This window comes from Accipiter gentilis, chromosome 2, assembly GCF_929443795.1.
Source record: "Accipiter gentilis chromosome 2, bAccGen1.1, whole genome shotgun sequence".
Classification (NCBI taxonomy): domain Eukaryota; kingdom Metazoa; phylum Chordata; class Aves; order Accipitriformes; family Accipitridae; genus Astur; species Astur gentilis.
The window spans coordinates 29,970,191-29,996,470 of record NC_064881.1 but is presented as its reverse complement, the minus strand read 5'-3'; the positions used below and the strand labels follow the sequence as shown (position 1 = coordinate 29,996,470).

At 39.6% G+C, this 26,280-nt stretch overlaps 1 protein-coding gene across 1 annotated transcript in view; it reads right to left on the bottom strand.

Annotated features, from left to right (window-relative positions):
- Positions 1-26,280, bottom strand: part of CPQ (carboxypeptidase Q) — a 166,822-nt gene that overhangs the window by 117,479 nt on the left and 23,063 nt on the right. The window contains exons 2-3 of the mRNA XM_049820501.1: positions 24,553-25,005; positions 12,578-12,785 (exon numbers count right to left, since the gene is read on the bottom strand). Of these exons, the coding sequence (XP_049676458.1) occupies positions 12,578-12,785; positions 24,553-24,979 (635 nt within the window). The 5' untranslated portion in view covers positions 24,980-25,005. The remainder of the gene's footprint in view (positions 1-12,577; positions 12,786-24,552; positions 25,006-26,280) is intronic.

Here is a 26,280-nt window from a genome sequence, read left to right as displayed (position 1 = left end):
CTCTCTTTTTGTTATATTCCTTTTCATTACAACGATTATTATTGCTATTATATTTGTGTTATTATTATTATTGGGTTGGGGTTTTTTTTTAGTTATTAAACTGTTCTTATCTCAACCCACGAGTTTTACTTTTTTTCCTGATTCTGCTCCCCATCCCACTGGGAGAGGGGAGGAGTGAGTGAGTGGCTGCATGGTGCTTAGTTGCTGGCTGGGGTTAAACCACGACACATTGCCACTGCTTGCAAATAGGGAAAGAGAGAAATTACCGTGAGCTACTCAAGATCCCACGGGGCAGAGTGATGAATGGAACTTCAGAAACCCTGGGTTTAGTTAATTCACATGATTATTCTCCCTCATCTGACAAATGTATCTAATGATACAATAGTTTCAATATCTCTTGTTGAGGTATATTTTGTGTGCTTCACAGTCACCAGCAAACTAATGTGATGAAATCCAAATAGAAATAAGTAAATCAGAAACCACGTTGTTCCCTTCTGTTTCTTATTCTTAAAATAAATGTTCTTCTTTTGTGATCACAGTAGATTAAAAATCCAGGAATTGCAGTCAAAGCTCAACACTGCTTAATAATAATGAACAGAAACATATCAAAGACAACCTCCTCTGTTTCACAGAGTATTTGCAATATTCGTATTAGACAGCCAATGCAGAAGTACTGCGGACAGTGACTAGGAAAGCAAGGTAATGGTGACACAGTTTAGCAGAAGCCACAGACCCTAGTCACCTACCTAGCTAATGACATATGGGAACAATCTATAAATACAAACCCAAAGGTCAGATTTAAAAAGGAAAGTTGGAAGAGGACAAAGTTATGGCTTTAGGTTTGCACCATCCTCCCAAATATAGAAACAAGATCAGAGAAAGTATAAGGTGCCTGAAGGAGAGGACAACAGGCAAGTAATCAAAGCTGGCATCACTGGCAGAGCAGAAACAGGAGTTGGCACCTCTCATTTAATAAACCAGATGGAGAAGGATTTTCACCATTTAGCCCTACCCTGCAGGCAAGACCAAAAGATTAGTATTTGATGCAACAAGATGGACACAATAAGAGAGAGGCTCAGGTGACTGATTGGATTTGAAGGGGAAAACAAAGCTGGAGAAAAGGATTAAAGTAATTGAAATAGTTACACTTACAAGGCACAAGACATTACATCTACAGGGAAGAGCCCATTATTACTGTTGGCCGTCAACATCAGGCTACATTTAGAAAACAATTCTAAACAACAACTGTGGAATAATTGGCTCTGACTTCCTAAAAACACAAGTCAAAATTTGTGTGCCATAAATAAAGGGTTTCATCATACAAACAGGACTAGCTCATCATAGTTAAATGCCTGACATAGATTACAGCAGACCTAACGCAGCAGGGTGAGGCCATCCTATGTGAAGACAACATTTAATGAAATAACACAGAAATACCTTACCATATGGACAAGCCACAAGCAAGACTGTGGGAAATGGAAGAACCAGCAAAAAAAAGAGGCCCCCTCCCCCCTGAAAAACAATGCAAGCATTCTTGTAAAGAGAAATCATAGTATGTTGGAGCAAACCATACACATTTGCTCACATGTTAAGGCAAAAAAAAAAGAGGAATTAGCATTTCCAAATCCTCTGCATGCCTGGGGCATAAACCAGAGATTGTGAATATTAACAGTTGACTAGTACATTAAGTATATTTTAAAAATGGCATCTATATTTGTCAGCCTGTTTGTTCTACATGACATAAGTAAAAGGTTACGTACCAAAATAAAACATTTTTTTGTATGCATGAGACAGATTCTGAAGCACACAAATCCAGCCAGAGTCCCTACATGAACCTGTGTTCACTATTGGAAATCAGCAGTAAACCTTGAAAAGAATACTTCAGATGTTTTACAGCAGATACAAAATTTTTCATAAATAAAACTTTAATATATACATGCTAAAACTGTTCTGTAATATGTAGATCATTTTTATTAACATCATCAGGTTAAGAACAATACCAGATAGATTCTGAAAAAGTATCTTGAGTAGTACAGGAAGTAGAAACAATACTCAGTGGAAAGTACAAACTGGAAAACCAATTATAAGACATGAATAAAATTGCATAAGCAGGTGAATCTATACAGTAGACCTCTGTACAAGCTGTTTCAGCACTGCTTGGACCAAAATCAAAAAGTGAGTTGCTGTGTAACTTGAAATTAATGGAGCTAATCCTAGAACACTACAATAAACAGGGCCTTTACTCTCTTTTTTTTTTCTTTTCCTTTTTTTTTTTTAATGAAAAAAGGAGAGTATTAGGCTAGGATACCCCAAACACCAATTCTGTAGCATTCTGGCACAACTAATCTAGTACTGTTTAATCTCTCCCAGTTGTCCAGACCCATGTGCTCACGTGCTCTGGAGATGAACACTCCAGATAAAGTCCTCAGTCCTGTACTTACACAGAAAAAACACAGAGAGTTACAGAGAAATGAAATGACAGTCCACATACTTCTCAGATCTTATCAGCAGCTGAAAATAAATAAACCCCTTGTGAAAATAATTCATTGGCATTGTATTCTTCAGATCCCTCTCTGTAATGTTTATCTGCATTTTTGTTGTCAGGTTTTCCTACAATCCTCGACATTTATGGTTGCCAGATACTAGTGAGACACTTGTCAGTGTAATCAAGAAAACTGCATATTGTGAGAACATTAAAGCAGAATCTGCAGTTGATGGATCAAGACATTACAATCATGTCGGATGGTTCTGAACTTGCTAACAGGGCTTTTGTAGGCACAGCAACTCATACAGACTCAGAAGGGACTGGCAGCACTGAAGAAAGCCGAAGCTGATTAGGGAGAAACAGGAAATCACAGAAAACTGCTAAAGTTCCCAGTGCTCAACCCACAGCAAGCACAGCTGTAACTCCTTAAAGATCAGTACAAGAAACCCAAGACTTGGCAGTTTTATATGCTCAACATCATGCAAAGGCAGAACAAAATGGTTCCTTTAAATTTTTCTTACTCCAGAATATTACCAAATCTCGTCAGCAGGTGCTCATGGTACCCAAATAAGACCAGAGTTAACACATGTTATTCATGGCACGGGTGGCCATCTAGCCACCAAGAAAATGTATGAGTCAGTAATGTTAGGAGAGTGAGTGGGCCAGAAGAGAAGAAAAAAAAACCTTGAATACTACATTGATAAAGGTTTGCCTTGGGAAGCTATTGATGGGGAAGCGAGGATTTCAAAAGGACCATTATCCTTACAGCATCTTTCTGGATAACAGAGTCTACTGACAAAGATTTTACTAGCCCTTTACCTGCCTCTACCAAAGTTACAGGACACTGCTTATATTACTAGACACTAAATGGATCAGACTCTTTCCAATTACATATTCCTGAACAGGAGTAGCCAAAACTAGGAGGTGGAGAAAGCCCTTGTTAGTCTCATCAGCATTTTACTGACTTTGTAAGAAAACAAATCTGCCAGACGTATGAAATTACCCAGAGGTTTCAGATGTCATATCGAGCCCTGTCTACTGGAAAAAACAGATTTATGCAGTTCAAAGCAAAAAGAGGCAAAAAGTTTGGCAAAAGCCAGAGAGATTGGGACTTAAGAAACATCATCTAGAGATTTCTCACTCTTATGAAGTTACCTGAAATTTGACTCCTTAATCACTGCTCAAATAACAAGAATCCACTGTGCAATATGATGATCTCCTAAAGCACAGGCTCCATTTCTTCTAAGGACATCCAAGTTCTCTTGCTGACAGGATTTGCCCAAAAGTGAGCACAAAGACTGCACTGCAGAATGCAGTCTGGCATGTTGGCCTTCAGGGAATATAGGAAGCAAAGTAAAAATTAATGAATTGTCAGTCAACAACATATAGAGACATCCTGGAGGGAAAGCCCCTAAGTGCAGGGCAAGAAAATAAATCCCACAGCACACCAACAATTCATATCTCTAAGGGCAGCAAGACAACATGCACAGTGCTATGAAACACAACTAGAATCTTCCACAAGCTCACCAGAGACTTATAAAACACGGTCTGCTCTTATTTCCTCTTGTTACACCACAAACAAGGGTTTTATCTGTGTTTCCTGGTCCCTTAGTAGAACTGAACACAATATTGCTGTATCCTATTGCCACAGGATATTGCCTTAGGACAGTCTCTCATTGAGATGTTTCCTATGAACAATTCCTGCCACTGTACTAATCCCGTAAGTGAAGAGTGTTCAGAAATAATCAGTGGTGCTTCCCAATTTCTTCAGTCATGCTACAGCATTACTGTTACATCTCTACAATTATCACCCAGCTTCCTGCTGCCCTTATGCTCATGCATTCCCCAAGCCTGTGCAAAGCAGACAGAAGGTGCTGCCTGCTCAGAAGGAGACTATTTTTATAACAATTCTGCAGTCTCAAAAGCGAGCACGCACAATATCAAGCCGAGGAGAATCAGGTTCATCAGTTTTCCAATTCCCTCAGAGATCAATTCTAAACTGCCTTGACCACAACTGCATTCTCCTCCCCACTGAAACACAATAACTCTTCAACACACACATTCACCACTTCACCCTGTGCGCATAAAACTCACATGCTAGGGAAGAAAAAAAACCACTTAAAAAACACAAGGCAATAATAAGAACAGTTACTCTTGTCACTGGAAGATGGCAATAAGCAAAGGAAGTTTCTTGAGTAAATAAACGAAGGCATCAGGTCCACACATAACAGAGGCAAACTCTTTATTTTCAGTACTTCCAACAAGAACTAGCTCCCTGGAAGTAAAGTGGTGGCACTGCTCATAATAGCATGCACCAGAACCAAAGAACGTAGCATTACAAGCAATCAAGGAGAATTCCAGATTCCAGCTTAGCACTGTCACATGAAATGGAAAAAAGGAGGTAAAAATAGTAGATTTTTTTACTTAAGGAATACAGAAATAGTTTACTTTTACACTCAGATAAATGTCTTGTGCCCCAGACATCCTTTGAAAAACATTATTTCTGGAAACTTAACCCAGGAACTTTCTCCCTTCTAAAACAGATCTTTCTCAGTGTTTTTTCTTGACAAAAAGGCAATCTGGTTTATCCATTTCTATGAAAAAGTTTTCAATAATAATAATGTTTGATTTTACGTACATATCAGCATCAAGGAGACCTACTTGGCTGACATGCAGAGAATATCCCTAAATTTGTCTTCCCTGACTTACAGAAAGCCTCGTTCGTCTCTGTCCCTGCACTCCCTCTTAGAATTGCCATTTGATAATGAAGAGCCACAACCTGCACTGATAAAGTGAATCTTCGTATCACAGAGGGCACATCTCTGGCTACAACAACAGAACTTACACCATAAAAAGTTTAAATTATTATATGGATGATGTGACTTTCTTAAAGGTCTCACATGGTATGTCCATATTAGCCTTTTAGTTTGAATAAAGAATGAGCTTTTGAAGTGAACCTCCCAAAATTCTTGGCTGCCCAATCACCGAGCAGTCTCTGAGCTCCAGTGTCAGACTCCTTTCAGATGAAACTAAACCAGAAGATGCACTCAATAAGTGCACCTAGCACAGCCCAACCACTAACACATGCTCAGTCTCAGCTGTTGCACCTAAATCTTTAATTGCAGCTTTACTTTTTAAAAAAGTGATTTTTAACTTAATTATATCATCAGACAGAAAAACTCCATTGCAACACAAGGATTTTTGTTTTGAAACATGTAAAAATTATTTGCAGCTAGAAGAGGAAAAAGTTTGGACAACCAGTAAAATATTTTCCCTAATCCCAACAGAACAAGACACAAGATTATTTCATTAACCAAAAACCAAAGAAGCGGGTTTACAGATGGACTAAAACACATCCCACCCCTGCAGACTTGAGAGCCCAAGGCTAGCTTAATTAGAAGCAAGAAAAAATTGAGAGGACTGAACAGAACTGCAGGAAATTAACTCACATACCACATGTGCTAACAGGCCAAAAGCCAGAGTAACCGCAAATTCCTGAACTGACACAGGACTTGGAAAGGGGGACCAAAATTCAAATATACCCAAGGCACTGGCAGCTCACGCACACTAAGCCTGTACACGCGGCCAGAGATGTTACGTGTCGGCTTCTCTCCAGCTACGCATCTTGCGAGCATCAGCCAGGCTGGCCCCTAAACATGGCCAGATATGCCACTGAGGCTGCGTGGCTTCAGCAGCCCAGAAAATCACTTAGTCACCAGGGTGCTATAGGCAGATCAGAAAAAGGTGTGTATGAGTGTTGAGCGAAAAGAGCGAAGTGAAGTAAAAACTTACAAAAACTAATTATACAAAAACTCCTACTTCATTTCATACATATAAACCAATTTCATTCTTCTCCTTTCAACAGGCGCCAGTGGCAGTGAACAATCCTAGTTAAACTCAAATGCCTGAGGAAAGCTAATTTTTTTTTCAGTTGAGCAGCAATCTGGATGACCAGTCCCATGCTACCACAGACAGTGTGAGTGAAGAAAAAGTGACGACAAACCTAACTCCTGTTTTGTGCTACCATAGGCTTGCTTGTTCACAGCAATTGTTTTGTTTATTAAATAACAAATATGAAAGAAGACAAGAAAAATGAAGTGGTTAGCTGAAGAGCTCCTGTAATTATTTTAGGATGTAGGTTAAGTTTTAGAAATTTACACACAGGTCAAGATTTTTTGGCTGAAAATAATAGCTGGTGGTCCAGGCCATTTAATGGGCAACAGAGGCAGCTTTCTAGGGCAAATTGACCTGTCTCACCTGCTTGAGTCCCAGCCTATGATACATGGAAGGGAATACAGGTCTGCTTAGCTAGACCGCATGCTCACAGAGCAATAGAGGTGGTTAGGGACCTGACTTACAGCTCATGAGCAGGCTGGGCTCGGCCATGGCAAGTGCCATATTAACAGAGAACTGCCCTCACACTCACACACAAGTCTTAGCCAGCGCTCATCAGCTGAAACACAATCCCACATGGACATGGCACTGTTCCCCCTCTACAGACAGCAGAACGGGTCATAGGAAGAAAGGTTCCTAACATGGTAGCAAAAAATTAGATATACTGGCATTCGTTGTGGAAGAAGGGGCAGAACAGGAGGAAAAGGAGCTTTCAGGGCTCATGACACAACCAGAGGATACAGCCTTTCAAAGATAAAACATCAGTTTTAAAGACCACCAATGCATCTCTTTGCTACAAAGACAAACAAAAGCTAAAGAAATCCTACCAATACTACTGTACCACCTCAGACCTCAGAAAACTTGCCAGAAGGAGCAGAAGTTGAGTGTCTCTGCCAGCACTGATGCGAATAAGCCCTTACTTTCCTTAGACATGGAATTTTAGGGAAAGGAGGAAGCTCTCCTTAGTAAGCAAGTCTCACATCTGGAACCAAAGGCAGCAGGCCAAGCATTAGGAAGAGGTGATGTCATAAGGAATCACTGTGCTAACACCCAAAAACTGAAAACTGACACTAACTCACATGCATTGCCAGTGAGATTGAGAAAGGAATGAATAAACTGTTTACAAAGCAGTGAAGAATAAAAGGGAAAAAAGGAGAGGAAAAGAAAATGCACTTTGAGAGTACAATGTATTTCCAAAAAGGTATACATGACTATACATCGTAGAAGAAAATAAACCAAGTGAGGTGACAAAAAGGGGAAATTAGGATAATGGAAAAGCAACAGTTTTCAAATTCACATATATTACATGAAATTATATTCCAGCCCTGACATGCCAGCACTTAATTGTGTGATATGCATCCACTCGGGCTATCCATGCAACCTCTGCCATAAACCTTGAGTTGCACCATGCCACTCATGAATTCAACTTTCATCGAGAAACAGCTTTTGATTAGAGTTACTAGAGCTTTGCAAGCAGAAATTGTGTCTTGGCCACCTGTAGCCTGGAGAAGGGGAGAGAAAGTGAAGGAAATTAATTACTTCAGATAAGTATAAGATGCTGAATTCAGCCAAAAAAAGAGAAGAACTTGACCAAGTATGTGTCCTTGTTAACAGTCTTCAGACGGGGTCAAAGTACTCCTTGGTCTACTTCGGCCTTGTAACATGTTCCCTGTTGGATTTCTTATATACTGGAGAGATTGTTCTGCGGCATTTAAAAAAATAATAATTGGGCTCTTGGCATTTATCTCTGAGAATTCTGGGGAACTTTCTTTTTGAGTTCTTGAAAGACACTAAAATTTGCTTCTTTCTAGAGCCCTTAAAGGGGTTATTATTACAAGACACAGCGTTACAACTTTCTCTCATCTCTGGTTCTTGAGGAACAGAAGGATTTACTTATAGATTCGTAAGAGTATTCACCACAGGATAAATACTGGACCATTTCAATAGCTAAAGGATACTTTTTGTCTATAAAATGTTGTGAAAATGTACAACTAGGAAGCAAAAAACCATACTTATGGCTAGCTTATTACAACCATATTTTTAACCATGCCTTGTAAATTGAGTATTCTTACTGTAAAAAAATCCACTACAAACTGGGAAATACTCATCAGTTTATTGTATACAACAGTAAACGTATGTATTACTTTAACTTGTACAAGACAGTTAATCACAGCACAGCCAAGCTATTAAAGCAAAAAAAGTCAACACCTGGATTTCTCCACAAAGCCGAATACTATGGATTCTGTTGACTGATTACAATAATATGTGTTATTTGAGAAGGTTCATTAAAAATAGTTCTGTTACTCTTAACTCCTAATATCCATGCTTAAATGTTTTCACCACCAAATTGCCAGTGCTTCAGGAAATTGTTACTGGGAAAAAGGCTGTCATAAACACAGCATTTGCGGGGGGAGGGCAGGGAAAATTACCTACCTGTTACAAGTGACTTTCTCCTAAGTAACAAAACCCACTCTTATATGATACCTATAAAGTAGCAAGAGAATTATTTGACTCTAACACAACATGGGGACAATGCCACAAGACACAACTGCCACACAACATGGTAATATCAACCACCTAACTACTGTCATCTCTTCATAGGCCAAGGGAGATGCTGTTGCTCATTTTATTTCCTATTCACTTACCATTTCTGTCCTAAATAAATAAATTCACTCCTTGAAACTCAACAACAAATCCTTCCAGTCCTTCACTGTCACTGGTGAGTTGGCATGACCCCCAATATAAACACAGCAATGAGTTTTCCTGAGTATATTCGGGTTCATTCCTTCTTGCCCTTATTCAGCGTTGGCATGCCTGAGTCCCTCAGTGGTTTCATTGACTCCATAGCTATATCACCATACCGCAAAGAAAAATAAACTGCCCACATAATCCCTGCTTAAAAGTTCCCTTCAAACTTTGCTCTTGACAATGTGGCAGTCGCTTGCCATCTCTGGAACAAGGAACAGCCACCAAGCTGCCAGTAAGAGAACACTGATTTAATTCATGTTGTGATTTTACCAATTCTATCTTGTCAGTAAGCTTTAATAATCAGCCCTAATAAGCCTAAAATGTTAATCTACTAGAAAGTACCTAGTATTAACCTATCAATACTATTCACATTGCAAGGTCACCTAGAAATCACACCACAAAGTGGCTTCCATTGTTCCAGCCAGCTTAATTCATTGCAAATAGAACAATCACATAAGCAACTCCCTGTCCAAAAGGGGTTGAAATCTTAACAAACAAACAAACAAAAAAAACCACACCAAAGCTGATATAATTTAGGGAAAATGTGAATTTCCACCCTTCATTTTCCCGAGGAAAGTGGGATAGTGCAGTATCAGAAGGAGGATATTTTCTTCTAAGATGTTTCCAGGATGTTTTGGAGAACTGCCACAATCCCATTAGCAGTTATTCATATTATAGGTGCACATGTAAACACACAGGCCCAAGAAGAAAAGGTTCTGGTCAACATAGCAGCAGTATACAAATTGCAAGAATGCAAGACTTTATTTCACAACACTTACAAGTCTTTCATCGGCTTTTTACCTTCCATCTCTCACCCTTCTAACATGCTGCTCCCTGCAGCAATGTAGTATTTCCCATCAGTCAATCAAAAAGGCAAGCAACTTGAACAAAAAGTGCCCCAGACACTGATTGACAAGAAGCACCACATCCAGCACAGCGTCCATACAGCACAGCACATCAGTAAGGAGACACACAGCTGGTGATTAAGAGAAAACACAGGAGAAGGTATGGAGATAAGAAAATCCATCTTGCCTACAGCAAGACCTATTTTCTGTTAGAAACAAGACAAACAGATCTAGGCATCACGGAGTGACAGAAGTGACGGACTGGACCTGAATACTTCCCTTATTATAGGAAAAAATAGATTAACCAATCCCTCCCACACCCAAAAAAAACCTAAGCGAAGGTAAATGAAGAAAGGACAGAAAGTACATTTAATGAAAAGATGCTTCCTGGCAGCATCTAAATTTGAAATTGCTTTTGGGAATGACACCTCAGCTCCCAGCCTCAATTAAGGATTCAATACTTCTAAACAAACATGCATTTAGCATCTGTTTCTCTTCTCTTTTCATTCAATTCTGAAATAGCTGTAATGCCAGTACCCAGACCTAATAAACAGGCTTTACTACCTTCAGTCTCCACCTCTGTTCCTCATCTCTAAATATTCCGTTACATGTTAAAATGCACTTCCATAAATAGTCTGGCAAACAGAAGATACAAAGAGTTGCTTTCAATGGATACCTCTCCAGGGTACCAGAACTAAGGACAGGATAGATCATCTTCTGGTTTTCAGATAGTCAACAGATTATAGATTGCAATATTCTTTGATGATATCAAATAAGACTATTTTGAAACCATGTAATTTTTCATAAAACTGTTTTTGAAACATATTCTACTATCTGTTCATTATTATGAACTTTACTAAAAATTTGAAAGTGTTAGAAAATATATTGTAAACATCCCATTTGTTGGGGATCAAGAAATACACTAGTATAGTTTGGATAGCATCTAAGTACTTCATTTTCGAGAAAGCATTTTAAGTAGGTAATGTTGGCTTCTTTACGGGAACATAGAGCCTATAAAAATGCTATCAAGCAACTACACTGGCAGCAGAGCTGTCCTCTGCACATGATCCAATACAGTTAGTTGGCATTACTGCATTTCTCAGACATCCTGAAGCATCACAGATGGTGACACTTGCACACTTCTCATACTGCTGAGGTGTGACCACTTATGTTCTGTCCGAAATGGTGGAATCAAGCATGCTTCCAAGTGCTTGTCCCAACCACTTCCCAGTCCCAGCCTCAAGCAAGACCCAAAGCCATACCACCCCTTCCCACCTTCAGCCTAGACTTGTATAGAAAGAAAATCTAGGAGCAGAGATCAAAAAGAAACCATGGTGTTATCTAAACAGAACACAATTTCAGTTTATGATGTGGCACACATTCAGGGTCAGGTTAGCCACTGCCAATGACTCCTCAGTGGATAAAGAGTTACTGGGCAACTAGGGGAAGGAGTAAATGGCCTGTACTGTTCTAAAAATGTATTTGCCAAAAAAAGAACATTACAAAATACAGCACCTCTTGTATAAACTGCGTGTCTCTCTTCCATGCTGTCTTAAGTGGTTTTATTAACACAGCTCTACAGTTTAAGCAGTGAAGCTTTGTGTCTGGCATCACTTAAAGCCCCTGTCTCTCCTTTTCAGGCTGCAGCTCAGGTTCAGGAGGCTGGGCAGGGAGATGGGTCTGTCCCATCTGCAGTCCTCAGTCCAGCTCTGCTGTCTGAGCCCGCATGACCAGAACTCTCATGGCAGCCAGCAGGCTACTACACAAGGTTCACTGCAGGCATTAAGTTCACCAATAATTGCGTAAAATTTTAAAAATACTATGTTAAAAGACGGCGTGTACCTGTCACCCTTTTACCTTATGGCTGGACTCTTCTCCATTTCCTTTCTATGCCTCAACTAGTCTTTTTCACAATAGATGAGCATTTTAAGTGTAAGCTTTCAGAGCTGGAAAAAATCACCAGATAAAATAAGGAATTCTGTTACCAACCAGAAGAAAACTAAAAAAGCTCATTTCAGTAATATAACACTACATATGATAAATAAGTAACGTACTAAGACATCTAAAAATTCTTTAAAAACATCATTATTTCAACTTACCTTAATTAAAAGCAGTGTGAGAATTACAAACCTTACTGCTGAAGTGTTCTAAATAATTCTGTTCAAAGCAGACTACTCCTTCATCTAGTACAAGTCAGCCTCATGCTAGGAAAATGACCAATACAATAAAAACTGTACACTTATATTCTAGTCAAATATACATAATGACCAGTTCATATCATCACTGACAGTCTGGTACATGTTGTCACCAAAGGCATTTGATTTTGGTTGATCTCAGAATATTTATGGCAGCCTTGAAAATGCAGGAACTTCTTTTAAAAAAGTATCATACAAAATTTGGATCAGTAACAAAAAACGAAAACATTTTGAAAGAATGACAAAGCACAGGGGAAAAGAACTATTGTGCAGCCAATAGTTTCAAAACCAAACACCCACTCATAACTGGCAAGGTTTAAGTCATGGAGAACAAAAATGCCTGCCCAGAAATGACATGTGAACTAAAGACTGAAATGTGAGTCACGGGGAGAAAAGAGAAAAATGCTTACCTGTGAATAGAAAAAGAAGCAATGGATCTAATGAGGGATGCCACTGCTCCAACTTTAGCAGCTTCCACTGCTCCCTGTGATCTGTATCGCACAGTTTCACCATAACTGATGAAAGGCTCATTGTAGACAACAATCTTCCCCTTGGCCTCCTGAGCTCTTTTGTGCAGTTCATCAAAAGAGGCTACCACTATGACTTCGGCTGTAATTCCTGAAAGAAAGTATTACAGTGACTTTAACATTGCTTTCCTGTAACTTCCCTACAACCAGTTTAACAGACAGAAAAGCATGGACTGTGCAGAACACAAGAAATCGGATTTAACTTCTTACTGGAAAAGGAAGACTACGTGAAATGCTTCATCAGGGATTGGTAGTAAATAGCTGTAATAGCACCCTGAACCAAGTATACACAGTTCTGTAAACCATGCTATCAGATTGGTATTAAAACATAACTTGAAGGACAAGAAGGATACATGAGGGGAATTCTGTTGTCTGCATGTGCTTTAATGCCTCACTGCAATCATCTATAATACAAAAACATTTGCAAAGGCCGCTTATGGGATTAATAAAACAAGATAGTAATCCTTTCATGGAATTGTTTTGATGTGTTGCTAAACAACTTAGCTTAACATAAGACAACTGGAAGCACATATTTTTAGACTGAAACACTCACAAAATTATTTAATCCATAAATGAAATGAAATTAAAGCTCTGCAGTTTCAATAAATTTTGCAGTATGTTTATAAATAAAAAAAGTATCTTCCTATTTAATTCAGAAGAATACCACAGTTCTACTGGATCTCCTTCTGGGAGCCCTTCCAGCAGCCTATCTTTCCCAGTTATTATACAGAGAACATACGCAGGTATTTCTGCAGAACTATTCACACATGGTAAGTTAGAACCCACCCAGCTCTTTGTTTTTAATAGTTGGAATAATTTTAAATTACTAAATTATCTTGCTTGGAAAAACAAAGGATTTTATAGATAAGTAGTTTTTCACAAAGCCAGAGAATTCTTCTAGCTTTTTAGAACATTAATTGAGGAACTATATTTCACAGCATTTAAGAAGTAATTCATTACAATGACCACTATGCTTAAAATCCAATTTTGTTGATTGGTTACAGAGATAAGTAGAAACTGCTTAACAACTTGGGCTGGTACTTTCCTTCTAAATATAGAAGTAATGGATGCTTGAAATTTTAGTGTTGTACATTTCACCTAAAAGCCACAGAATATGTCAGTGAAAACTAAAACTATTAACAAATGTCTAGCAAGGATTTGTTGAAGAAGTCAAACTATTATGTTTTTAAGAAGAAAATGTTTCTCCTTGAAAGTCCTCTTTCTTCTTTTTCTTTTTTTTTTTTTTTTTTTTTTAGTGTAAGAATTATTTGGAGAAGATTTCAAAGGCTTGTAGTTGAGACTGTAACACATGAGAAGAACTGATAGAAAAATAGGAAGATCATGTCTTCCAGCACCAGTGCATCCAGGCTCATGGCTTCTTTAAGATCAAACTACAGTACAATTCAAAACCTTAAAGTAACTATATCACACAAAAAAGTTTGGTTTCTTAAGAGTGCACCACTAAGAGGGGAAAAGACATCTACTGCTACAGCAAAAGCCCATGAGTTTTAGCTACAGAACTAACCTAGTGTGAGAGGTGTAAAAATTTTAAATAACTATTCAGATTCTTAGCTTTACAGAAGGAGGCAGAGAGCCAAACCAGAGAATCACCTTCAAATTTTACTAGTTGCTGTTGGCAGGTAGGTGAGCGTGTTAACAGACTCCAGCTGCTTCTAATGAACTGCAGGTTCAGCTGCCTACCTAAGGAGCATCCCAGTGACAGGATCATTCTGGGTATGGAACCATGCCACTGGAAGTAAAGCCAGGTATCTGCAAAATTTCGTTTTCCACAAGAAAAGTCATGGTCTCAGTAGGTTGATACTGCAACCTGTATTTCCTATTAGCTCTCCCCAATGCTCCACTTGGATCATACAGCAGGCACTGGAAGGGCACACATTGTATTACTGACTGCTCGTCAAGGGAAGCAAGGACTGTAACTTCTTGGCATTACTGCATTAATGAACAAACACCAACCCCGGATGCTTTTTAAAGAACACTACAGAGAGCTAGTAACCATCTATAATCCCTAAGAAATATCATGGAGAAGTACATTTATGGCCCTCCCTAGATGACAGGCATCAGTGGTTTTAAAGTGAGCTTTGTGGGAATTAAAGCTAAGGGAAAGAACACATAGCTGCAAACTCCAGCCCAGTATCTCTACTTTTGAGTGTTCCAAAAAACCTAAATAAAGCCATCCTTTGACAAAACAAAACAAAGGGTCTTTCTGCAAGTTTAACTTAATGGCAGCACAGTATACTAAAAGCATCAATTGCAGTGCATTCTGTAACAAAGTAAAACTTCACTCCTGTGTAACTTCTGACTAAGTCAACAACTCATTTGCATTTTAATCCCCTTTTATACCATTTCAGTCTCATCTATTGAAGTGACAAGAGCAATGTTTATCTTAAATACAGATGTGGACACACATACACAAACCACCCTAAGACCTCCTGTGCAAGGGGAGAAATGAAACAAAAAACCCAACAGTTTATCAGTTTAAGGGGAATGAGCTACTCCTTTTAAAAATGGGAAATGCCTCAACTTACTTAGCCTTTAAGCAAATTAACAAAACTCTACCCCTAGCATCTCCTACCAATTCAGTGCCTTATGGCTCTGCATCCCATGTCAAAAGCTTTTCTATCTCTTTCTTACTCCTTTCATTATCTGATCCAGAGCTTGGCTGTGTGTTATTGAATAGAAGTCTTCAGAAAACCCATGTAAGGAAGGAGCCAGATTGCCTGCTTACTTAAGCAAGATATAAAGAATATAACCCACACAGTCCAAAGGATGAATACAGAGCATTTGGGGAATTAGCTAAGTAAAGAGCATGAAGCGTAGAAGACAGAATTATGAACATGATGAACTTGGCTGACTGTATGAAGCTGATGATTATTTATTTGTTCTTACCAAGTGAAACATTACACATATCGTTGGGTTGGGCCAGTGAGCAAAAGAATCTATGTAGTACTATGGATCTCCTCTCATTTCTCATATTAAACAGTAAATTGTACCCTGTCATTTCTGAGAATTAAGGTACAGGAAGGGTGTTAATGGTGGGAACAAGCAGGCAACTTTCAATTACCTACAAAATTATGGATTACAAAGTCCTCTGTACACAGAAATGTACATTTCTATCCAAACACTTGGATATGCCACAACTTTCATGATCGCACTGCCAGCTGAAATAAATGGCATGGTATGCATTAGCAAAGTCTAAAGTCTGTCACAGGCAGGAAGAAGGCAAGACTGATTACAGTTACCCTTTATTAGCTACAGATAGTCTATATGTCCAATCATATATATATACACACACATATAGACATTGGTATATATAAAAGCACCTGTAAATCAGCTGTCTGCAACATTGCCATACCTCAGAAGTCTGATTCTTGGCATGAAGAATTCTGTCTGGAGAGTCACCTCCTAGCACCTTGCTTACCTGCCAGCAGTCATGCCAGAAATAGATTAGGTCAAAGGGAATTCCTCACAAGATTACTTATTCTCCCCAAGATTAAATGCAGTGAATATTTAAGCCATTTTAGTATCTGGAGCTATCCATCTGTTTGTGTTAGTAACAGGTTTCAAGAAGAGTAAGAAAAAAAAGGAAAATCCACCGTATTATCAGATTTTAAAAACTGAAGAATCTCTACTAAAACATCAAGGAAACTTCGTACAGAATATTGTTGCTGTTCTTGGCCACACCAGGGCAAGACATGGCAAGACTTTACCATATCAAGTATCAGGAATTCCTGAGACTTAGGAACCCAGTCTCCACTGGGTTTTATTACTATCCTAGAAACACTCAACTCATAAACACACAGAATTCAACCTAGTTAGTTACAATCAACTGCTGTATTAAAAGGAGGATTTAGCAAAGCCAGAAAGAAATATCATTTGCATACTGTTTAATCTTACTGGATACTAATTTCCTCATTCCTCAATTACAGCCTTACTCTCTTCCTTTCCCCCACCCCCCCCCCCCCCCCCCGGTCTCATTTTTGTCATCCAGTTAACAGCAACAGTCCCCTGGAGATCTACTTACAAAGCCAAATGCAGCCATCATTAACTTGACAATAATTTTTTTCAGTAACAGCAAGTGAGCAACTCACCCCTATGTACCTTCCAAACTTCATTTACTTCACACTGTGTTAACATAAGAATTATGATTTCTCTTACAAATCACACTATGGAACAGCGATGCTGCTAATCCACATGTACTGAAGCTGCTACTGTCAAATAAATAATCTGATGGACAAGGCAATTTTTGCTTAAAAAAATTAAAATACAGTATTTTTAGAGCTAGACACAACAAAGCTGGAAACTACATCAACTAACTCTCTGCTAAACTTCCCTGTGTGTTATATATTTAAAATTTTTGCATCCTAAGTGTAGAATACTGCCTGAAATATCAACACAAAAAGTCAACAACACATCTAATTGTTCTGGTACTGGTGGAGATTTTGAAAGTGGGGAAGAATGTACCTGAAACACATCCTGGCCTCTGCAGTCATGAGAGCAAGAGGGAGACAGAGTGCTACCTCCCCATTCATCAGAACCAGGCATTAGGACACCAGGACCAGGAAATCAAGACACTTCTTCATGGTAGGAAGAAGACAGAGTAGGAGCAGCAACACACCACAAGAGCAGTGCATGAAGCGTACCTGACCATCACAGCTCTACCTTGCAGACCAGAGGCATCAGACCACCCTTGTTTCATGTCTGCTAGATGGCTGCCACTTCTCAGATTTCTCCATTTCCACCTCAGCTCTCCCACAAACTAATTTAGTCTGGAGGCTGCTGCACCAAGGTATACTGTATTCCATGCTGACTGTAAGCACATGCAGGTGGTAGACCCAAACTTTTCTGACCTTAGCCTGGCTAATTCAGTTGTCCTTCAGACTTGACCATCTCCCCAGGATAAAAGTACCATGCCCCTGCTTCTTTCAGAAATGGCCCACATGCACTGTCTTGTGCCTACTTGCAAGGTAGCTTCTTTCACAGGGTTACAGAAAACCTAGAAATTTTTTTGCATGGGTCACAGGAAAGAGCTGCACATACGAACTTACAATGCAACAGCTGGGATGTGCAATGCTCCTGTAAAAATAGCAGTCTTGGACCCTGGATGCCACATCATCCTGCACAGAACCGGACCACATGCCAGGATCAATACTCCTGGGTGAGGATGTAAGAAGATGAAGCACACAACAGTGAAAAATTAGATATATATGCCTGGAGATAGGGAAGAAAGGTAGTTGTTGGGACAGGTCAAAGAAAAGAAGGTTTTGGGGAGTAGAGGGAAAGGCAAATATATTCTTGAAAGCTAAGTAACATTAGGGATGTGGCGTTATATCCTATTTAGGTTCAGCATCCTCTAAAATCAGGCCAGAAAACATTTTTCCCCTCAACCTCTATCTTGCCTTTTTTAAAAACATGTCGCTTTTCAGCTCTCTCCAGGAATTAGTTCAGCTTTCCCCCAATGCCCCACATAAGTCAACAATATTTTCAGAAAAACAAACCCAAATTCTGGGTCCATAATGAACTCATCAAATTAAGGCTTGGTGTCAGGCTGAAGCAAATGAAAGATTCATATCATCACTTATTTTTTTCTCCCTCAAAAATTATTAACATATACTGAAAATTTAAAATACTTTAACACCTGGAAACACATTTGCTCTACCAACACGTATCAATATGTATTGATATAAGAATTATAATATGAAGAAAAGATTAACTATTTCAGGGGAACTGTGAAACAAAGAAGGAGGCTTTTATCAGGAAGAAAGATTTTGTAAAATCTGAATACACTTCTGGAAAATGTGACCTCACCTACTCTGTGGAACAGTAAAGAGAATTACTTCATGAAACTAGAATTACATAGGAGAGTTATCCAAAAGGATATGAGGCTATTCAGCTCTGATGCATAGCACAGAGACTAAACCTATTACTCCATTCTTTAAGAAGAACACAGAGAAAAAACACCACTGTATAATAGTCACATTTTTTACAAATATGACTTACAATTTCCAGCAAGTACTGGATCTCATTAGAACAGTTTAGTTTCAATAACGTGTAGCTTACTGTGTAGCAGTAAATTCTAGCAGCAAGAGGGTCGGACCCAACCTCCAGCACAAAGCCTTGGATGCCGAAAGAGCAGGGCAACGGTCCTGGTTCTCCCAGGAGCAGCCCTGCACAGGGCACAGGCTTGCTATGCAGTGTCTGGGAAGAATCAGGCATCCAAGAGTGGGATCCAGAAAAGCCAGGTGGCCATGGCAGGAAGTACAGAGGGCAACTATTCCCTGCTTAGCCGGTCAAGATGCCAGTCACTGCAGGCCATCCCCTGGGAGGGAAGGTGACAGTGCCACCCAGCTGTGCATGCACTCCTCACGCATGTAGAAAACCATGTTCAAATCCTGCCTCCATTAGTGTGAGGCGGGAGCTTCAGCCTGGGTTTACCATGCTTGAGGTAACCACCCTCAAACTCAGCAACACTGAAAAGGGCCAAGGCCTGATATTCAACTTTTTTCCTGTTGCCAATCCGTAAAGTTCACTTGAACATTCATTAAAGCAGCAATCGGAACCCATGTCCCTCCCACACAGCGCGTCCACATCAAAGCCACACAGCTGCTCCTACTCTCTAAATCTTTGAAATGCAACTGCACTAACTTTTGGCCCAGACGCTGTGCAACTGAACACCACAACGTCTGAGGTCCTTCATGGACATCATCTTTTACATTCCAAGAAAAACAGTAGCATAATTATCATACCGCAAAGCAGCGCTGCTCTAAGTAATAATAAACAATCCAGGCACCCAATACTGAGGCTCATGGTCTCAACATACGAATCAATAGCTCCTCACGCATAGAAGAAGAGGGATCCAGTGAAGACAGAAGGAAGGCTTTGCTGTGCACTGTGCTCTCATGCCTACGAATCTCTCCAACCCCTGTTCTCAGCACTGAACCCCCTCATCAAGGGGGGTACCCAAGCCCCTCCAGAAGGATCTCCTCTCCCAGTAGGTCAGTGGTCATCCGAGATGCTGGCAACTCAAGGGTAAATCCTCTGATACACATTAAAATTAACTTTTTTGTTGGCCTTTTGTTAATCTAGCTGAATTCCCTAATCCACCACTGAGAAACAAAAAAGGAGGGTCAACACTGGGGAAAAATACATCAGCCAGGACTGGGGCCAGACCACTTCTTTCAGCAGCATCCCTGGCTTAAAAAGACTGTGAGCCTACAGCAACAGCACACGCCTTCAACAGCTTCGAGACACATATAATCCCTATTTTATAAATAACAGGCTGGAACTATTTTCATATTATCTAAGTGGCAAAACTCCCACCACCTTCTATAAGAGCAAGACTGGACCAAATGTTGTTGATAGTTAAACAAAAAAACCCACGACTCAAACACAAAAACTAGGAGAAAGTCTGCCAATACATCATCTTCAGATTTATGTTATTTCAGTTTCACTGCAACAAACAGTACATAGAAACTAGAGACTGTTCCTTTTCTGAGGCGACATTTTGGGCAGGCTGCATTCTGGGGTTGGTTCTACTTGTCAGTATTCCTTTAAAATGAAAGGGCAGGGTCACCCATCAGGAAAAGAAAAAAGTGCATTTTAAAACACATGCAGAAAATATGAATTCTTTGATACTTTATGGTCAAACATCTGCTAAACTACTACTTTCCTTTAATTATGGGATTCTCAAAGCAACAATTATATCTATTTTCCTCAGAATTTGGGGGATATAATCAGTACTACCAGAAATCAACACAGTCTCTCTACATATATCTGTATGTTTTGCCAATGTTGAAACACTGGAAATGAGACACGGACATTGACTAAATATGGTAAACCTCCAGTTTGCCAGCTCCCTAAACTGAGGGCTTTCTAGCATTCAATCCTGTTTGTTACCTAGGAATCCATTTCTTCAAGGTGGTGACCATTTTCAATCTCTGCTGACTTCTGGAAATCCAGGTCATTCTGTGTTTCATGTTTCTCCTCTCTCTGCTGCTAAGACAAGCATGGTAAAGTTACTCCCTCCTTGTAAGGAGATCAAAGAAAGTGAAAACTTTCTTTTTGACCCAACATCTTCAAATCTTGGGATACACTGAAAGGGAAAATGTTTTTTTTTCCTCTTCAATTAAAAAAAAAAAATCTAACCTTTTCTGTGCTGCCCCTTTTTGCTGTGTAAATCAGACTGAATCTGGAAACTTGACATCCTGGCATGTTGCCCAGTCCTAAAGAAGAAAATAGGGACATGCAGATTTTATCCATAAGATCACAAGGTACCAAAAAAAGCCTCCTGCACATGATCAGAACTGTTTCAACCTCGAGTGAGCCAACCATCAATATGCCAAACTCATATCTGAGCCAAAGTAGGCAAACCCCAGCAAATCCAATAAACAGGCAAAGTTCTGTCCACATCCCCTAAGGTTTTCAACGCCATAGGCATGGGTTAGATAGAAGACCTGGAGGAAGAGACACTCCTTGTATCCTGTAGTCAATGCTGGCTCAGGCTCCATGGCTAAAATACTGCTACTATTTAGGGCTTCCTGTTCTGGCCCCAAAGGATCACGGATTTTTTTCCACACTTGCTTGGCGTGTGCCAAAATGGAAAGTGAGCAGCCTCAGCATGTGCTCTGGTCATTGGGTCACTCTTAGGAAACACTGGTTTGAATTTCCATGGACAGAAGGGAAAATAAACCCTGAATTTCCAACATGCAAAGCCAGGTTTCTAACTGCTGTTAGGCTATTGCCATGTTAATCAAGAGCCCTTCAGAGCACTAGGTTGGGGAGCTGAGCTCTAGGAGGAGCTTTGAGAGCAGCGGGGGCCACCACATCCAGCATGAAGCACTAAGCACATCCAGAGAGAAGAAACATTTTAAGTTTCTGCCAATACTTTCTATTCTCTTAGCTCATCAGGTCCGAAGCCTACAGGCACTTAATGGGAAGAGAGGAATACAGGACATAACTGAGAGGATGAGAAATCAAGAAATGCTGTCCTGTACCTCCTGCTGGGATAGGGGAGTCACCCCCTTTCATCTTAACCCCATCCCCAGACCTTAAAAGACAAAAAGTGGAACCAGTTCTGCCCTCTGGCTCTAAGTAGGCATCAGGTAGTGTCAAGGAAGGGATCTGTCAGGGGTCTACAGACAGTGGTTTGTAAACCAAGGGGTCTGAAACATATCCTGATAGGAATGATTTAAAATGCACTGATTTAAAATGCACAATAACTATCAAGCTAACATCAAACACCTTCAGGGGTCACCTGCACATCCACTTTAGCGGCAGCTCTGAAGGGTGTCTCTGCCCCTGGGCAGAACCCAGGCACCAATGGCAAGAAGAGGTCTGAATGCCAGTCCTCAGCCTTTAACGCATTACTCTGGCAAAGCACGGCACAGCAGTGGTAGATCTCCCTGGTTTGATCCCATGCAGCAACAGCAGCACAATACCAGGAGAATCAGCATCAAGCATCTCATATTGATGAAATAAATACTGAATTGCATTATTTTGATTACAGGATGACTCACACACTTCCACAGCTTCTTGGCTAAAACAAGACAAATCAGAACTGCCGGTATTCCCTCACTGAGGGAAATTGTTCAAATATTTCTGATGTGATTCAGTTGCCTATCCTTTTTTTTCAGGAACAGGGCACGGTGACAATTGCTGGTTACAGCAGAGGGAGCGGATCTGAGAATGAATTCCTCGGAAGTGATGCGGTGGTGATTTTAATAGTTTAACCACACTATTTTTTTTCCATGCTTGGGATGAGTGTGAGTTTTAGGACAGGCGCTTTTCTGAGCAGCACACCTTGTAATTCTCTTGCCTGGAGAGGCTGATGACGAGTGGCTCTCACCAGGCATTTCCGACAGCCAGGCGGCTGGTCCAGCGATCGGAAGAACAACAGCCAAGAGCTCATCAGGGACCAGCTACCCCACATAACCTCCTCAAGCACAAAAACCTGTCACAGCTTGCACAGAGTAAGATGAGACCAGCAGAAATTGTAACAACCACAAACAGTAGGACAGATTTTAAGTCAGAAGGTAAGTAATTTAATCAAAATTATTCCACCAATTGTGAGAAACTGCCCACTCTCCTGTGAGAGATCTCATTGCCATGCAGTCTTCTAGCACCAACACATACACCTCTTCAGAAACATGGCAGATGTCAGAGGAAAGTAGAAAGGTGAGGAAGAATAAGGGGGGGGGTTGAACATTACTCAGTATAAACCAGTACTGGATAATACAATGTTATCTTCCAAGATACCACCAGCGACACGTACCAGCCAGACCATTCAGTCATCAGTATAATGAGATCAGATGAAAAAGTAGGACATGATTAGCCTCTGTAAGCCATTTTAAAGATGTAAATTCAGTATCTCTCTAAATGAAAAAAGGCAAACCTAGGAGTAAGACCAGCCAAGTGCAAATAACTACACAGCTAAGAAAGTGAAGCGGGATGTGATCACTTCTCAGGATGTGAAGATGTTTGCCAAGATTAAATTCCAGGTTCTCTTTGCAGGTTCAGTAACACTTGCTCAACGCCAAAAACACCATTTTAATTTTAGCTTCCTTTTTAGGAATCTTGGAATAGGACTGGAAAGGATAGAAAGTAAGTTGTAGGTTTAACATTTGCTGTAAATATTCTCTTACCAAAGCACTAAGCCTTAGACATATCATGGGATAAACAGATACTATTAAAGGTTTTAGTTGTTTTGCATTTTAGGCATGTGTTTACCTCGATATGACAGAAATACCTCAGACAAAATTTACAGTAGCAGTTTCCCAAACCAAGTAAGATTTATTCCAAACATATCTTAAATTACCCACTTTCACTTTGTTGTGTTTTGAAGGGCAACATAATTTTTCTAAACAAAACAGCTTTTATACATTATTTGTTTCAAACAGAAAGCTATTACAAAAATTTACAATTCAAAAAAAATTATAAGTATCATGTTTTATTTCCTAAACTAAAGTTATTTTCTCATAAAGGAATAAGACTGCTTTTGAAGTGGTCTAGGAATAAGTCTATTGTTATTTATGCAGAGCAATCACAGAAGGTTGTCATCTGGTCTTTAAATAGCACTCCTGCCCTACATCAATATGTACAAAAGGAGTATCTTATAAAACATTTTATTTGCAAGTGAGCTAATATTTGGGGCTCAAAACATCTGAATTTTGCTGAGCCGAGCTAACAATCATTCTTGTTCCTGAAGTAACATATCACACATGATCCACTAAAAGGCAATGCATAGTTCAGTAAGAGGTAAGTGCCAAAGACTTTTCCAAGGTGACCATGAGACAGGGGGAGGAAAGGACACACAGATACCAATTGCCACGCTTAGCAAGGGGCTGGCACTTTCCAAGCTCAGCATGAGATTCTCCTCCTCTTCCTGCTGTCTTGTTTTTTGCCAGGGTGAAGTGCTGAGATTGGCAGGATAGGGCACAGCAAAAAGAGCAGAAATCATGTGTCAACTCAACAGTCCATAGAGAACTTCTCTGGCCAAAATTAAAAAGAGGGGCTGGAAAGGCCCAGATCACAAGAACAAGTTTTTCCACCAACCTCAAAGGAGGAGCAGAATCTTTGCAAACGAGGTTCAGCAGTGTTAAACAACAGGGTATATATTTAATGGAGAAAAAACTTTAATTTTACAAGCTGGTTCAACCAAACTGAGTTAAACCAAACTGCATCATTTACAACCATGTCGCACAGAAAAGTAGCATTTCGTCTTGCAGAACTATTATAGCAGGCAGAAAACTTCAGTTTGACCATTGAGAGAGGAAGTTGTTAGGCGTATAATACAGTTTGGTGTTGAAAAGCAAGTGATACTTAATTCCAAAAGGAAGAGTTACCTTCTGGAGGAGTTGCAACACTGCTCCCAAGTCCCAAAATAGCAATGCTGTGATTCCTTGGTTCCAGCATCATTGCAAACTCTTCTCCTCTTTCCCAGTGTGGTACTTTCACAGGCTCCAGATGCACATTTTCCAGCCCGTCTTCCTGCAGGGCACTGAACATATACTTGATGGCTGCATCTAGATTTTTTGAACCGCTGAGTCTAGGTCCTATGGTATCGGCAAAAACTGCTAATCTTTCATAGGATCTGTTCTGAGCTTTTCCATGAACAGCAAGGTCAATAATAGCTTTAGCAATATCAGTATAGCCAGCTATCTCATTTTTAATGTCTTCAAATGTTTTCGGGTATCTATCATCTCTTCTCAAAGACTTCCCAGCATACTGTGGTAATAAATTCATGAAAAGTATTAAGAATACATACTTCATTTTTCTTTTTCTTTTCCACAGATGGCCTGTTGGAGAGACAAAAAGAAAAAAAGAAAGAATATTAAAAAAATAATCATACAGCTATCAGCAATACTTTTTGTTATTTGGATTGGCAGACAGACCAAAATAAAAAGTAATCAGTTTATCATGAAAATGCTTTGATCAGAACTGGCAGGAAAGTAAACTCAACTTGGAGACACAATTATTGAAAGCAAATGAAAAAGATACTTAGACCACTGGACATAATCTTTGTTGTGGTCTTCAGAAACATCCTTGGAATGCTGCATCTCTTTAAATAATCACATCCTTCACTGAATCAAAACCCAGGGCTGCTCCCATCCAGGAGGAGCTTTACCTCTCCTTTCTGTTAGGAGCAGAATTTGCCAGAAGTGCCAAATCACACGTCTTCACACAAAATACCTGGATGAAAACATCTCTTAAACCATTCATGAATAAATGTGCTTTTTAATCTCTATCTTCATAATCAGGAAGGCATTTTCTATTGCACAAGAAAGATGTCAGAGCAATTTAGATCCAATGCCCCCAGGAAGAAAGTATGAATTTCTTCACTGCATAAATCTGTGACTACCAGAGAAACGCAATTTCTCATTAACTGGTGTATCTTTTAAGGCCTGACTTCAGCAGCACTGTAGAGAGATACAGTGCCAGGGGTGCTGATCCTGTGTTGAATACCAAGAGTTATCTTTGTTAACACTTAATAGTTTATCCAACTTAGCATTAAAAGTTCTCATTTTTAAGATCTTACAAATTTTCAATCCCATAAAAGCAACAGTTTGTCCATACTATTAATTGAACTGACAAAAAAACCTCTGGAATCAGTTGAAGTAGTTGCAAAGCTCTTATAACATAGGAAGTATGATTATCCAAACCCAAAATATAAAGGTCTTTATTGATACACACTAAGGGAAATGCGATTGTTTCATTTTCCTTTGAATTTAAATCAGGCTGCAATTTGAATTATAAAAATTGGCAATAAGAAATAAGGCCTTTAAATCAGCTCTATAGCTGCAGCTATTATGAGACTTAAAAAAATAGTAATTAGTCACAGCCAAGTGAAGAGGCAATTACTACTAGGCCAAAAAGAATTTGATTCAGCACTTTTTGCCATGGACTTTCATGGGAATATCAGTATTTTTGAAAAAAAAAAAAAAAGTAATTTGCCTTAAAAAACAGTAACACTGAAGGCAAATGTTAGCCTCTACTCTACAAAATAACAATCGTTCTACAAATAGCAAAGGACTAATTAGTTGGCTAATAGGGATAAAATATGGGTAAATCAG